At 42.4% G+C, this 16579-nt stretch overlaps 1 protein-coding gene across 4 annotated transcripts in view; it reads left to right on the plus strand.

Annotated features, from left to right (window-relative positions):
* The window catches only part of KDM5B (lysine demethylase 5B), a 768574-nt gene that overhangs the window by 94286 nt on the left and 657709 nt on the right, over nt 1–16579 (plus strand). For 2 of the 4 annotated variants that reach the window (XM_069239028.1, XM_069239026.1), the window contains exons 4-5: nt 721–891; nt 3256–3312. In XM_069239028.1, coding sequence (XP_069095129.1) covers nt 721–891; nt 3256–3312 — 228 coding nt within the window. The remainder of the gene's footprint in view (nt 1–720; nt 892–3255; nt 3313–16579) is intronic. The other 2 variants (XM_069239029.1, XM_069239030.1) reach the window with 1 other exon arrangement.

Raw genomic sequence — 16579 nt, forward strand, 5'->3', positions numbered from 1 at the left:
AATGTCAGAAATGTATATTTGTGAATGTTGAGATGTTATATTGGTTTCACTGGTAATAATAAATAATTGAAATGGGTATATATATTTTTTTGTTAAGTTGCCTAATAATTATGCACAGTAATAGTCACCTGCACGCACAGATATCCCCCTAACATAGCTAAAACTAAAAACAAACTAAAAACTACTTCCAAAAATATTCAGCTTTGATATTAATGAGTTTTTTTGGGTTCATTGAGAACATGGTTGTTGTTCAATAATAAAATTAATCCTCAAAAATACAACTTGCCTAATAATTCTGCACTCCCTGTATATCAAATACGTCTTTGGTGTCACACAGTAGGAATTCTCCTCCATCCCTGCGTCTATTGGGAGACCTGCTTTATTTTATTTTTTTGACCAAAAGGTTCTTCCCAGCTTGTTCGCTTGAAACCGGGCCAGGCATATACAGTCTCTCTCCTTGCAGCCCTGAGAGCTGTGAAATCAGATTCTTAGCAAAAAACAAAAAAACTGCAGAAGAAGGATGTGGTAGTTTGGGGTAAATGGGAAGGAAACTGAACTCTCATGTGCTGGATGCTGAAATGCGGAGGATTTAACTCCTTTAAAGTGACAGAAGTTCCCATCTAGTTGTAAAGGAATCAAAGCAAATGCTAAAAGACACAGCTTCCCCATGTAAGGAAATTTTCCTTTTACAGACTAATAATATGCATCTTCCGTTTTAAGTTTGTTGCAGAATATGGTGGCTTTGACGCAGTCTGCCGGGAGAGGAGATGGACCAAAATAGCAACAAGAATGGGGTTTTCTCTGGGGAAAGCAGTGGGATCCCACATCCGAGCCCACTATGAACGCATTCTATATCCATTCAACTTGTTTCAAAGTGGAGCCAGCCTTCTGGTGAGTACTACAGTAATCATATAGCCTTCAATAGACTCATTAATTTGGGACCATGACTGAACTGACTGTGCGGAGTTAAGCATAAGAATGCTCATAACTATTACTGAACTAAGGGCCAGATGTAGGTAGCGTTTTGCATGGCGCAAACTGCGAAAATCGCAGTTTGCGCCATGCAAAATGGGCATCGCGATGCTCAGACTCACAAAATGTGAATGCGACTCGCAAATAGGAAGGCGTGTCCCCTTCCTATTTGCGACTCGCACCGCGATGATAAATTGCTTTGTGACCGCGGTCGCAAAGCAATTTGCAGTTACCACCAGTGTCACACTGGTGGTAACCCATTCGAAAAAGGGAAGGGGTCCCCATGGGACCCCTTCCCCTTTGTGGATGTTGCCAAAAATGTTTTTTCAGAGCAGGCAGTGGTCCAACGGACCACTGCCTACTCTGAAAAAACGAAACCAAAATGGTTTTGTTATTTGTTTTGTATTGCAACTCGTTTTACTTTAAGGAAAACGGGCTGCAATACAAAAAAAAAAAACTGCTTTATTTAAAAAACAGTCACAGACATGGAGGTCTCCTGTCTAGAGTAGGCCACCATCCCTGTGAGTGTAGGGAATCGCAGTGGGGTCGCAAAATGCGACCCACCTCATTAATATTAATGAGGTGGGTCTTTGCGACCCCATTGCGATTTGCAGACGGTGTCTGAGACACCGTTCTGCATCCGAATTTCCGGATCTCAAATTCGGAAATTGCTACATCTGGCGCTAAGTGCTTAGAGGCTCAATTAATTTTTAGCCTGTCCACTACAAACACAATCTTCAGATAGCCTTATTTCTGTTTGCGCTTTGTTATGGTAAATGTGGTACTTTACTTAAATTCCAGCTGAAAAATGTACACTGCTGAATGCAGTGACTAAATATACCAGAGTAAGAGGCATCCTTTTCTCAACTAATGATAATTTGGTATCTCCTTACCGGGTGGGCGTGATTTTAGTTAAAGACCAGCTCCTGATCCCTCCTCACATCCTCTTCATTCCCTCAGCTTTCTGGTCCGAATTGTTTTATTTGAAACAGTTACCATTTCTCAGTGTTTCTGACTTTTGAAGAATGATCGTAATCCACACAGACCTGGTGTTTGTACGTGCCAAATTTAGTACTATATTGTTACCTGTGCTGTAAAAAGGGAGTTGATTCAAGACACATAGTGTTGTACGCCACACAGTGTTTTCTGACATACGCTGACGTCTTTATTGCAGGATAGTGGTGTTAATATGAATATAGAGTTGGCACTCCTGCAGAGTCAAGCATGCTGTGTTGCAGTCTGTATTTCAGGTTTCTCGATTTAAACTGTGCAGGCCCTCCATCCTCCCCAGAAGTAGGAATGTCAGTGCTTCTATAGTCCAGCTTGTATACTCAAGGTGACATACTCATCCAAATTGTCCTCATAGATATTTGTGCTGAAGTGCAATTAGACACTGTGCTCACTGTTTACAAAGTGATGATGATCAGTATCTCCTTTCTGACACCCACGTCTCACATCCTCCCCCAGGTGGTAAGATCCCTAGATAGTATGTTTTTAGTTGCTGATAGAAGCCTTGCACGGCACTTAAAGTCCTCCTACAGTCTTGTAAGTGAAATACCCCTTCTTTCTGCTAGTGTAGTTGGGGCAGACCCTTTTCCAAATGAGAGTGGGAGAAGTGGGACCACTCTGTCCTCTGAGGTATAACACATTAGACCCTAGATTAGAGAGGCTATACTGCCTCCATGCCTCCCATTGTGTAATGTGGAACAGGCCACTCTTCAACTGTGCAGTATGAGACACATCAAACACTTTCTTTAGAAAATTCAGGAAGAAAATGTTTTCTTCCCTCTTTGTAATCTAGGCACTCTTCACATTCTACAATATTCTCTGAGATTGACTCCTTAAGTTTCCTGTCCTGGGCATGCTAGTACGGTGTTTTTGATCTCTAAATATTTCGAGGTTTTTGGCACCAGGAGAGTTAAAAGTTGCCTCAAATATGCTTTAAGCTTTTCAGAACTTATTCAAACCAAAAATCCTGAACTATTACAGGGCAGGAATTTTGCCAAATTTTGTTCCATTATTTGTAACTTTCTGTCCATATTTTTTTTTTTTTTTTGTGTGAATTCTTAAATGTGCTACACATGGACCCAGCGTATCAGATTTTGATATATTTACTTGGCAATTCAAATGCCACAGTGTGACATGCATCCATTAAATATTTGCTTATCATTAGCCTGTTTTAGAAAATGTAAGATTATTGCCTCTCCATTGGGTGCTTGTGGCTTCTGTGCATGAGGTCACAAAAATGTTTAATATAACTGTATAAGCTCTCTCTTACATTAGGCACCTGAAACATATTCCCAACTGATGTGTCTAATGGATCCTGCAACTCTGGAAAAGGTATGTCGCGATACTTAGAACAGTGGGTCTTTGGGGTTGTCTTGGAGGGCAGTGGGCCCTTTCTTAACTTACAATAAATTAAATCACTCTTGAGCTTTGCGATCCTGTGTTTATGAAGTCAGAATATGAGTGGAACAACTTAATCTTTTTTTACTGGTGGGGGTGGGGGGTGTTATTCATGCTGTCGCTGTGCTCTTTCTTGGTGCTGTGCTTGATGAGGCTTTTTGTGCTTTCACTCTGTTTTGCTCATGAGCTGCTGGCTGTGCCTGTCGTTCTCCTTGCGTCCCCTTTGTATCCGTGTCCTCTTTCAATATTGGCTTTAGTTTCTCGTTTGTTTCTGGTGTTTTCTGCTCTTTGGCTGTTTTGCTTGTTTATGCAGGTGCAACAGGATATTTAAGGTCTTCCAGCTTTAGTGCCATCCCATCTCACATCAGTTGGATCTCCAAGTAGTGACTGGCCTCGCAATCTAGGTGTTATTGCTTAGGTCACTCTGAGGAAGAACCCAAATATAGCTTATGTTGGGATTCAGCATCTTTGAATTGCCTTTAAGCCATCCATAACAGCCATACTGAATTCATTATTCCTTATCAGTTACTGCTCTCTAAGTTCCCTGTGTTTGCACATGGCACCTTTCAGGAAAGGATCTATATATTCCCAACAACCTTTTTTCAAGTATTTCACAACTATAACCCCCAATGTTTGGCTCTGTGAACCTTCCATACTTACCCAGAATAAAGGTATTCTAGGAAGGAAATGAGCAGTGCAATGCGCCCCGTGGAACTGCTTTTTAAGCACAAGTAAATCTTGCCGCCATTGTCTGAAAAACCCCGATAGCTCACCTGTTTGGATCTGTCTTATCTAATTAATGCCAGCTCCAACCACCGCCTCTCCTTTTCTCCTCTGCTTTTTTTTAAATAAGTCTGCCTACGAAAACAAAGCTGTATTGGGTTTAAAGCAGCTTGAGGAGTTAAACACAGCTAACATACCATAACCACACATGATGCACTCCACATATGTAGAGCCTTTCAAATCACAAATATAAGCATTGATAATGAGGCCAAAGATGGTAGTGGCAAAGTGTTGTCATAAATGTGAAGCTTGTTATTTGGCAGTTTTCGTTCCCCTGTTTGGAATCTTAATTGAAGCTATAATCATTTAATAGTACGATTCATGCATGCTTGGAAAACACAGTTAAGAAATATTAAGAAATAGTTTCTGTAGCCTCCCTACTGGCCCCATTTGCAAAATGTCATGATAATTTAGATCAAATAAATAATATATATTTATTCCACAACCAAAAGTAAAAATGCGCTAAATCGGAAGGCAGTGTGAAAAATGTAATCCGAACACACTTACCAGCTGTCAACACAGCCTTGATCACTTACAGAGACCACTTGTGCACACCATAAAAAGAAAGCGAAAAACATAGACAAAGTATCACTCGAGTGATAACATTGTATGATAAGGGATGGCATCGTGGAAAACCTTTGTGTATTCAAACAATCTATTGCTGCTAATACTGACATCCCATATCAGTTACATTGACCGTTTGGGATATTGAACTACGGCTTAAAGGGGAAACTTCACCGGGGTATTATGATTCTTTAGGTATTGGTCCTCAATTTTACCAAAAAACTCTATTGGTTATTTTTCAATTTTCATTAGTATTTATGCTTAGGAGACATAACTTGGAAAAAACGACTAGCAAAACACCATGTGGATAAATGCAACCTAACATTGTCTATATTATTAGCAATAGATTGTTTGCATACACAAAAGTTTCCCAAGATGGTGTCCATTAGCACACAATGTTGTCACTCGAGTGGTACTTTGTCCATGTTTTCCACTTTTTTATATGGTGTGCATGAGTTCTCTGTAAGTGGTCAAAGCTGCCTTGACAGCCGAAACACGTCTGTGTTCGTATTAAAATTTTCACACTGTGTGTGTGTGTGTGTGTGTGTGTATGTGTATATGTATGTGTATATATATATATATATATATATATATATATGTATGTATGTATGTTCAATGGCATGTGTAGCTGCAGATACACATGCTAAGCACAGGTCCTGCCATCTAGTGTTGGGCTCGGAGTGTTACAAGTTGTTTTTCTTCTAAGAAGTCTTTTCGAGTCACGGGATCGATTGACTCCTCCTCTTCTGCTCCATTGCGCATGGGCATTGACTCCATCTTAGATTGTTTTCTTTTTGCCATCGGGTTCGGACGCGTTTCTTTTTGCTCCGGTAGTTTGAGTCGGAAAAGTACTACAAACTCTCTAAATTCGTCTGTATTGTTTTCGATCGCGTACCATCCATCATCGACACTTCGATACCAGCGGATACACCTCTCTCCTTGCCCTTCGGGGCGCCTGCCCCAACCAAAGCCTCGTTGAAGCCTCATGGACCGGACCCCGTTTCAATTCTGCCCTAGGTGCCACGCCAAGTTCCTGTATACGGACCAATATCTAGTCTGTAACATGGGTCTATCCCCAGACCACCGAGAGGATACTTGCGAGGCCTGCAGATCCTTCCGCTCGAAGACTCTGCGAGACCGAAGAGCGCGAAGGTTGGAAATGGCATTGAGAAGCTCTGAATGCCTCGACGCAGAGGAGGAGATCCACACCGCAGTCTCCGTTCGGGGGTCCGACTCCGAGCACGAGTCAGACAACGACAGACCAATCACAGCGGGCCAGCACGTCAGTACTCCTGCCCCTACCCAGTCCAAGCCGAAACACAAGGCTTCGGGGACGCCACTGCCGGAAGGCCATGGCTCCATCCGTAAAAAGACTGCCGGTGATGAAACAACAACAACTTCGGCACTGAGAAAGGCCACGCCACCGAAGCCTTCGGACTCCAGCTGAAGCACAAGCTCCGAAATAGTCAAGCACCGATCCCTCGAGTCGAAGCCCTGAAAATACCTCTTGGAGCCGAGACCAACGTCTACTCCAGGCCCTTCGATCCCGAAGAAACCGGCTTCGGAGCCGAAAAGACCCATATATACAGAGGAGCATGGACTTTCCAAACAATTGAAAGAAAGCGATAGATTTGCGGAAGAACTTACACAAATGGAGGAATTAGATGAAAAACAGGCCATAATTCAAATTCCTAGACACTGGCAAGATCCTCACTGCACCTCCTCTAAAAACCGAGGAAGCTGGCCTTTCAAGGACATTTGGGCCCTGACCAGCCACCGGCTAAAATGCCAAAACCGAGACAAAGATCTCCACCTCCTCAGTTCTCACCTCACCAGTCTCCTCCTCATTCTCCTCAACTAACCGTCTCTCCACCTATTACCCCCACTGCACAGTCTTCTGCAGAGTCACACCAGGATGATGACCCATGGGACCTTTATGATGATCCCATTTCTAACAGTGGTCCAGAGTGATATCCGTCAAAGCCATCACCCCCAGAGGATAGCACCTCATACACTCAGGTTCTATCTAGGACAGCGTCATACCATAACATAGCCATGCACACAGAACCTCTTGAGGATGATTTTTTATTTAATACGTTGTCCTCCACTCACACCACCTACCAGAGTCTACCCATGCTTCCTGGCATGCTAAAACATGCACATCAAATCTTTCAGGAACCAGTTAAGGCAAGAGCAATCACTCCTAGAGTAGAAAAGAAATATAAGCCGCCTCCTTCTGACCCAGCTTTTATTACCCAACAGCTACCCCTAGATTACGTAGTGGTTAGCGCAGCAAGAAAAAGGGCTAACTCCCAGTCGTCTGGTGACTGTGAAAGCAAAAAATTTGATGCTGGTAAAATAGTAGCATCACAAGCAGCTAATCAATGGCGTATAGCCAATTCCCAAGCGCTAATGGCTAGATACGACAGGGACCACTGGGACAAGATGAAAGACATCATCCAGGATCTCCCCAAGGATCAACAGAAAAGTCGAGGAAGGGCAGGCGATTACCAATAATCAAATCAGGTCAGCGTTAGACTCCGCAGACACAGCCGCAAGAACTATTAATACAGCACCATTAGATGACATGCATGGCTTCGGTCGTCCGGCTTTAAACCTGAAATCCAGCAAGCTGTTCCTAACATGCCATTTAATGAAAAACAGCTGTTTGGCACACAGGTTGATACAGCCATTGAAAAAATGAAAAAGGACGCCGACACTGCTAAAGCCATGGGGGCGCTTTACTCCACACTGTACAGAGGCTCGTTTCGAAAGCCTCAATATAGGGGAGGTTTTAGAGTCCAAACATCCTAGGCATCTACCTCACAATCCAAACCCTCTTACCAGCCATAGTACCAAAGAGGAGGGTTTCGAGGAACCTACCTGGGACAATTTCCCCAAACTAGGGGAAAATATCAGCCCTCAAAGCAAAGCACACACACCAAGCAGTGACTTGCTCTACATCTTCCCTCACCACACTTCCCCTGTGGGATGAAGACTGCAAAAGTTCCACACACACTGGTTACCCATCACAACAGACAATTGGGTCTTATCCATTATCCAACATGGTGACTGCATACAGTTCGCACAAATTCCTCCAGATATACCTCCAAAACCACACAAACCCTCCTCCCAACACATTTCAATGTTGCAAGCAGAGGTACAATCATTATTACTCAAACAAGCCTGTACCACATCATCAAAAAGGAACAGGGGTTTACTCCCTATATTTCCTCATTCCCAAAAAAAAGACGGAACATTGAGACCAATACTAGATCTCAGACCTCTCAATCTTTACATCCTATCGGAACACTTTCACATGGTAACACTACAGGATGTAGTCCCACTGTTACAACAAGAAGATTTTATGGCAACACTGGATCTCAAAGATGCGTATTTTCACATACCCATCCATCAAGCGCACAGAAAATATCTCAGGTTTGTAATACAAGAAAAAACATTACCAGTTCAAAGTGTTACCTTTCGGGATAACAACAGTTCCCAGAGTATTTACAAAATGCCTTACCGTAGTCACAGCCTACATAAGAAGACAACATATCCAAATCTTTCCATAGCTCGACGACTGGCTAATAAAAGCCAACAGTCAAACACAGTGTCAACACCATACACGTTATGTAATAAAGACCCTACACACACTAGGGTTTTCAATAAACTACCAAAAATCTCACTTACAACCAGTGCAGGTTCAACAGTATTTAGGAGCCACATTAAATACCCAAACAGCACTTGCTTGCCCAAGTCCCCAAAGGGTACAATCATTCCTCGACATATTACCACGAATCCAGCCAAACCAACAGTACACAGTCAAATTTGTCATAAAACTGTTGGGCATGATGGCATCATGCATCGCCATTGTCCCAAATGCAAGACTAAACATGCGGCCCTTACAACAGTGCCTTGCAAAACACTGGTCAAAGGCACAGGGTCAACTTCAAGATCTAGTGTCGCTAGACCGCCAAACACACATCTCGCTTCAGTGGTAGAATTCCACAAATTTAAACACAGGGTGGACGTTTCAGGAACCGGTGCCTCAAGCCACACTTACAACAGATGCATCAGTGATTGGATGGGGAGCACACCTCAACAATAACAGTATTCAAGGACAATGGGACAACAAACACAAACAACTTCACATAAATCACTTCGAATTGCCAGCTGTATTTCTAGCACTAAAAGCCTTTCAACCTCTTCTCGTTCACAAACACATTCTCATCAAAACGGACAATATGACTACAATGTACTACCTAAACAAACAGGGAGGAACCCACTCATCACAACTTTGTCTTCTAGCACAAAATAATTTGGCATTGGGCAATTCACAACAACATTCACCCTGTAGCACAGTACATTTCAGGGATTCACAATCAATTACCAGATGTTCTCAGCCGGGATCATCAGCAAACACAGAAGTGGGAAATTCACCCCCAGGTACATCTCAAGTACTTTCGCCAATGACACCAGACATAGATCTATTCGCTACCAGCCAGAACGCAAAATGCCAAAACTTCGCATCCAGGTTCCCACACCCTCTTTCCAAAGGCAATGCTCTATGGATCAACTGGTCAGGGATATTTGCTTACGCTTTTCCCCCCCTCTCCCGTTCATTCCATTTCTGGTCAACAAACTGCGTCAAAACAAACTCAAACTCATACTTATAGCGCCAACGTGGGCACGTCAACCATGGTACACGACATTGTTAGACCTATCACTAGTTCCAAACATCATGCTACCAAACAGGCCGGATCTGTTGACACAAAACAAACAACTGATCAGGCACCCCAATCCAGCAATACTCAATCTGGCTCCTGAAGTCTTAGAGTTTGGATATGTACATCTTCCACCAGAATGTATGGAAGTAATTAAACAAGCAAGAAAACCCACTACCAGGCAGCGGTATGCAAACAAATGGAAAAGGTTTGTCTTTTACCACCAATCCAAACACATAACACCTCTTTCCGCATCCATACAAGACATTGTAGGTTACTTACTTCATCTACAAAAAGCAAATTTAGCTTTTTCATCCATTAAAATACATCTCACAGCTATTTCAGCCTATTTACAAAATATAGAAAACAAGTCTATTTAGAGTCCCTGTCATCAAAGCCTTCATGGAAGGACTAAAACGTATCATACCTCCATGAACACCACCAGTGCCTTCATGGAATCTCAATATTGTACTCACACGGCTCATGGGTCCACGGTTTGAAACCATGCACTTGTGTCAGATTCAATATCTAACATGGAAAGTAGCATTCCTAGTTGCAATCACTTCATTACGAAGAGTTAGTGAAATACAAGCATTCACTAATGAACAACCCTTTGTACAAGTACATAAACAGTCGTACTTCGCACAAACCCAAATTTCCTACCTAAAGTCATCTCAGTGTTTCATATAAATCAAACAGTGGAACTTCCAGTCTTCTTCCCACAGCCAGACTCCGTAGCAGAAAGAGCGCTCCATACATTAGACATTAAAAGAGCTATAATGTATTACATTGACAGAACAAAATCATTTGGGAAAATAAACAGTTATTTGTCGCATTCCAAAAACCCCATACTGGTAATCCTATCTCAAAACAAGGACTAGCCAGATGGATAGTAAAATGCATCCAAACCTGTTACCTAAAAGCTAAAAGACAGCTATTAGTAACACCAAAGGCACACACCACCAGGAAGAAAGGAGCAACAATGGCATTTCTAGGGAATATACCAATGACCAAAATCTGTAAAGCAGCCACTTGGTCAACACCCCAGTTCATTTACCAAGCATCACTGTGTAGATGTGTTAGCAACACAAGCCACAGCACGACACTCTGTACTAAGAACACTATTTCAAAAACTTCAACTCCTACAGGCTGACAACCGCTTATGGGAAGAGAACTGCTTTGTAGTCTATGCATAGCATGTGTATCTGCAGCTACACAAGCCATCGAACAGGAAATGTCACTTACCCAGTGTACATCTGTTTGTGGCTTGTTCCGCTGCAGATTCATATGCGCCCTCCTTTCTCCCCGGGAGCCTGTAGCCGTTTAAGTTATACTTCAATTTGTACATATGTATATAGATCTCTATTCCATTGCATGGACATCTTTCTTTAGACTCTATCACGCCTACCTTACCCTCTGCGGGAAAACAATCTAAGATGGAGTCGATGCCCATGCGCAATGGAGCCGCAGAGGAGTTGTCACTAGATCCCATGACTCGAAAAGACTTCTTTGAAGAAAAACAACCTGTAACACTCCAAGTCCAACACTAAATGGCAGGACCTGTGCATAGCATGTGAATCTGCAGCTACACATGACACGAACAGATGTACACTGGGTAAGTGACATTTTCTATATATATCTTAAGTGTCCTGTAACTTTCTTTGAAGGAAAAAAATAATAAAGCCAAAGGTAGTAAATGTCAGGAAGATACCACCCTGCAGTGGTAGCTGCCTTTGTTTTTTAAGGATCTCAAGATGTTACGTGAAATTTTTTAGAGCGCAGTAAAGACATTGAGAGGTGTCCTGGTTCTGGGGACCTAGGGCCACATTACAAGTTTGGCAGAGGGCATTACTCCATCACAAAACGGGTTATGAGTCACATTTGTGATGGAGTAATCCCCTCTACCAAACTCGTAATGAAGCCCTATGCATTAAGCCAAGAAAAAACAGCTGGAAAGAGGCCTTACTCCTGAAAAGCCAGGTCTTCAAGGCTTTTCTGAAATTCAGTAAGAAGCCAATCTTAACGTAGATTAAGAGGGAGCTAATTTCAGTTTTGCAGCCCTGATAAAAAAATTTAAAAAAATGTTTGGCAACTGATCAAGACTGCTTAACTCTAGGTACAGTAAGCAGTAAGGCTTCTATGGAACATGGGCATAGAGGATGTGTATAGTTGGTGTATTTTTGCGATAGTCTGGTCCAATGTGGGGAAAAGCTTTATAAAGATTGCACAAAGACTTGAACAAAGTTAAATTTATTTCCATATTATTATATTTTTTTATTTTATTTATTTATTTTTTAATTTAAATTCGTTTTGCTGGAAGCCAGTGGGAAGACCTTGTAACGTGCCTGAGGCAGAGGAAAAATGTTGGATCCTGACTTGGCTAAAGCCTTTCTAACTTCTCCTCTGTTTAACAGGAGTTGCTTATGACTCAAAGATTTTGAATAGAATAGCAAACACTGCTTCCCAAACAGTGGGGCCCACTTGTTAATTTGTTCTGGAAACAGACACAAGGCACTACATTGTAATTGATCACCAAGTAGCTGCATTGTAGATCTCTGAATTGCCTGTAGAAGCTATTTTCCTCATTTGGTGTACTATGGATGGCTTTGTGAATTTTTTGTTTGCTTTGAGTATGCAAGAAAGTATCCTTTCAGAAATTAACTATTTCGATGTGTCTAATTCCATAGAAATAGACCCATAGCATTTTAGAGTTCTTAAGGTCCTTTCTTTTGTCAAGATAAAACCTCAGACTTCTAATGTTCACATGTCCAAGGTTCTCTACACTGAAGATGAATGCATATGAGAGAAAGTAGGTAAAGATATTAATGAGTATGGATATTTGCAGTTCCCTTAGGCAAGACAGTTCAGAGAGTTAACATCCCTAAACTGTTAATATAGAACATTGTGAATTATTCATGAAAACACATTGCATGGATTGACCATCTGTTTATGATCTTTCACTAGCTCCCGAAAGGTTAAATTTCCACAGTGCAGTTTGTGTATTTGGCTATTTGTACCACTAGATTTGTATTATGAACCATAAATATTTACAGTCTGAATTTACGTTCTTACTGGCCACATGGACCATATGGCAAGGGAGCCAAAAAAACAAATAAATGCAGCAACACAAAAGTGAAGGCGAGGGACATTTAAAAACGAGGTAAAGCAAATTTACTGACATGCCCGTGTAGCCTTGTAGCTCTTTTCGGGTGCATATTAATTTCTTCCAAAGGGGGGTGTGTGTTTTTTTTTTTTTTTTTTTTTTTTTTTTTCTTTTTTTTGCTGAGTGCTCAGTCATTATTCTTGCAATACCACAAATATTCCATTGCTGATGAACATGGTCAGATGGGAGAATGTTTGTTACAAACTGGTGTATCGACTTAGGAGTGTCCTTATTACAGCTAGGGCAAGTCAGCACCACATATATTTTGGACTCCTTTTAAAATTGTTCCCAAGTACACTCCAGTGATAAATGCTTAGATTGTCAAAACTGAAATCAGTAATCTAAGCATGTTCATAGTATAATAAATGGTGGTGTCTTTGTTTTGAGTCCTGTTGAACAGTTTGGCACTCCTCAAACTGACTTTCAGGGCACAAGGTAGGCTATTAGATTCTGAAGGATATTCCTAACTGCAGGTAGTTAGTCCAAGCCTTTGCACATATTGTTAAGGCGTTTGGGCTCCTTTTCTTTTTCTGCACCACTTCTTTGTGCTCTTTTACAATATGAAGGATTCTTTGCAGTTGTTCATGACATTCAGGCCTTAAGCTACAACCCTGTATGCGCTGCTTCTCTGCATAAAAGAAACTGTGTTAGATAAACTGAAGTGGTTTTAGGTTCTCTAAAATGCCTTGCATGATCTTGACCCTCCTATAAAAACAGAGCAACATTTCTGAGGTGCCTGTTACTTGGCTTTAATTTCTCATTTCAGAAAGGCCTTAATTCCAACTGCATCAAAAATAAGCAAAGTTGCGTTAGTGGAAAATAAACCTCATACAGCAAGTTGTTGGTTGCAATAAACCTAGTGTAGAGGAAAATAGGCTTACTGGGCATATTAGAATTAGAAAGGCCATGAAATGCACACTGTTGTTGATGCCTGCCATGCCCTAACCTTGTAGTTGGTTAGCTCTTCCATCACAGATGTTTTGGAAGAGGTCTGCTGCTCCATGTTAATTAAATGGAAACATGACAGATATACATGCACGTCCAATGGTCTGATAAATCCCTCCTAAAGCAGAATTAATCAATTTCCCTCCCTATGTATTTTACCAATCATAACCTCATTTCTGTGTTTAAATTTCAAGATTTAACTGAGCATGATTTGTTTAAACTGACAAACTACTGAAGTTCCGGTTAGTCTGCTTCTGTAGCTGGCAAGGACAGTCAAAAAATAGCCTTACTTGGGGTATACAATTCTGTACACTTGGAAGGCTTCTTTATTTTGAGAAAAGCGTACACTACTGTCCAGATAAAACACATCACACTTCCTATTGTAGTCCTCCCAGAACAGTAAAAACTCCACAGTATTTATTTTTGGGGGAGAGGTAAACTAATTGATTCTTTTTTTGATTGATATCCTTACATTCTCAGAGGCAGGAGCTTACAGAGTGTAAGTAATGGCATTGTGTCTCTTTACATGTGTAGGAAGCTTGCTCTTAATATGATATATCAAAATGAGATATATCGTGCAAAGAGTACAGGAGTTCCCTTGCTAGTGGCTAGGGGCTTGCTCTAGTAATCCCAGGGTGCTCTGTTAGGGGGCAGTGTGGTTGGCAGCCCTATTGTCATCAGAGAGGAGACATCTGCAAATACACACATTCAATAAGAGACACAACTCAAGAAGGAGATCCGCACCAGTTTACCAAAATAACATATATATATATATATATATATATATATATATATATATATATATATATATTTATATATATGTTCGATGGCATGTGTAGCTGCAGATACACATGCTGTGCACATCCCGCCATCTGGTGTTGGGCTCGGAGTGTTACAAGTTGTTTTCTTCGAAGAAGTCTTTTCGAGTCACGAGACCGAGGGACTCCTCCCATTTCGACTCCATTGCGCATGGGCGTCGACTCCATCTTTAGATTGTTTTTTTTCCGCCATCGGGTTCAGACGTGTTCCTTTTCGCTCCGAGTTTCGGGTCGGAAAGTTAGTTAGAATCTCGGAAAAATCGTCGGTATTGTTTGCGTTCGGTATCGGGTTAGTTACAACAGATCGACACCGAATTAAGAAGAGCTCCGGTGGCCCTTCGGGTTTTTTTTTCGATCCCCGTCGGGGCCTGGTCGGCCCGGCCACGTGTCTCTTCAAGGCTGATGGAACGGACCCCATTCCGCTTCTGTCCAAAATGCCATAACAAGTATCCATATACAGATCAACACCTGGTCTGTAACTTGTGTTTGTCACCAGAACACAAGGAGGATACTTGTGAGGCCTGTCGAGCGTTTCGTTCCAGGAAGACACTCAGGGACCGAAGAGCAAGAAGACTGCAAATGGCGTCGGCGCCGACAGGACAAGAGCGTTTCGAGGAGGAGGAAGAAACATTCTCCACCCAGGAATCGGCCTCGGAGGAGATCGATCCCGAAGAAACGCCGAAAACTGTGAGTAAGACGTCGAAGAAAAGAACTCACGAGAAGACCGCTAAAGCCCAGGGGACGCCACCGCCAACAGGCCATGGCTTAACCCGAAAAATAGGGGACCGTCCATCGGCACCGAAAAAGGGCGAGCTGGTGTCGAAGTCATCCGACCTCGGTCGAGATACCGGCACACAGCAATCTCGGGCCCGAGATAGTGGCTCCGAAAAGATTCGGCATCGAGACAGCGGCACCGAAATGGGTCGGCACCGAGAGGGCACGACGCCGAAAGTTAAAAAAAAAAAAAGGTTTAGTCCGAGCTGAAAAAAGCAGCCGAAAAGGTTTCGGTACCGAAACATCCGGCCTCGGAACCGAAAATAAGTTCCTATTCAGAGGAACAAGGACTGTCCTCACAAATGAAGACCCACAGATTTGAACAAGAATTAGAGACAATAGAGCCAGATCACACACAAAGGCGGCTCTTTATTCAAAAAGATACGGGGAAGATCAGTACTCTTCCTCCAATCAAAATGAAACGGAAACTTGCCTTCCAAGACAAGGACAAACAGCCACACGCAAAGGTGGCTAAACAAGTAACACCACCACCATCCCCACATCACTCTCCGCAACCATCGCCTGTAGCCACTCCACCAATGATGTAATCCCCAACACATAGGGAATGAGTCAAGATGACCCTGACGCATGGGACCTTTATGACGCACCAGTGTCAGATAATAGCCCTGAAGGCTATCCAGCAAGACCATCGCCACCAGAGGCTAGTACAGGCTACGCTCAAGTGGTATCGAGAGCTGCAGCATTTCACAATGTCAGCCTTCATTCAGAACCCATTGAAGACGACTTTCTTTTTAATACACTGTCGTCTACACACAGTCAATATCCGAGTCTTCCGATGTTACCCGGAATGCTCAAACACTCCAAACAAGTGTTTGAGGAGCCTGTCAAAGGGAGAGCCATTACTCCAAGAGTAGACAAAAAATATAAACCGCCACCAACAGACCCAGTGTATATCACACAACATCTAACACCAGACTCTGTTGTAGTGGGAGCAGCGCACAAAAGAGCCAACTCACATACGTCAGGAGATGCACCACCTCCAGATAAAGAAAGCAGAAAATTTGATGCTGCAGGCAAAAGGGTGGCGGCACAGGCAGCAAACCAGTGGCGCATTGCAAATTCGCAAGCTTTGTTAGCCAGATATGATAGGGCCCACTGGGATGAGATGCAACACTTTATTGAACATTTACCAAAAGAGTTCCAAAAAAGAGCGCAGCAAGTGGTAGAAGAGGGACAGAGTATCTCTAATAATCAGATACGGTCAGCAATGGATGCTGCAGACACAGCTGCTAGAACTGTCAACACAGCAGTAACAATAAGGAGACGTGCATGGCTGCGTACATCAGGATTTAAACCAGAGATACAGCAAGCTGTGCTGAATATACCATTCAACGGACAGCAGTTGTTTGGGCCGGAGGTGGACACTGCAATAGAAAAACTTAAAAAAGACACTGAAACGGCCAAAG

Source organism: Pleurodeles waltl, chromosome 6 (assembly GCF_031143425.1).
Source record: "Pleurodeles waltl isolate 20211129_DDA chromosome 6, aPleWal1.hap1.20221129, whole genome shotgun sequence".
Lineage (NCBI taxonomy): Eukaryota > Metazoa > Chordata > Amphibia > Caudata > Salamandridae > Pleurodeles > Pleurodeles waltl.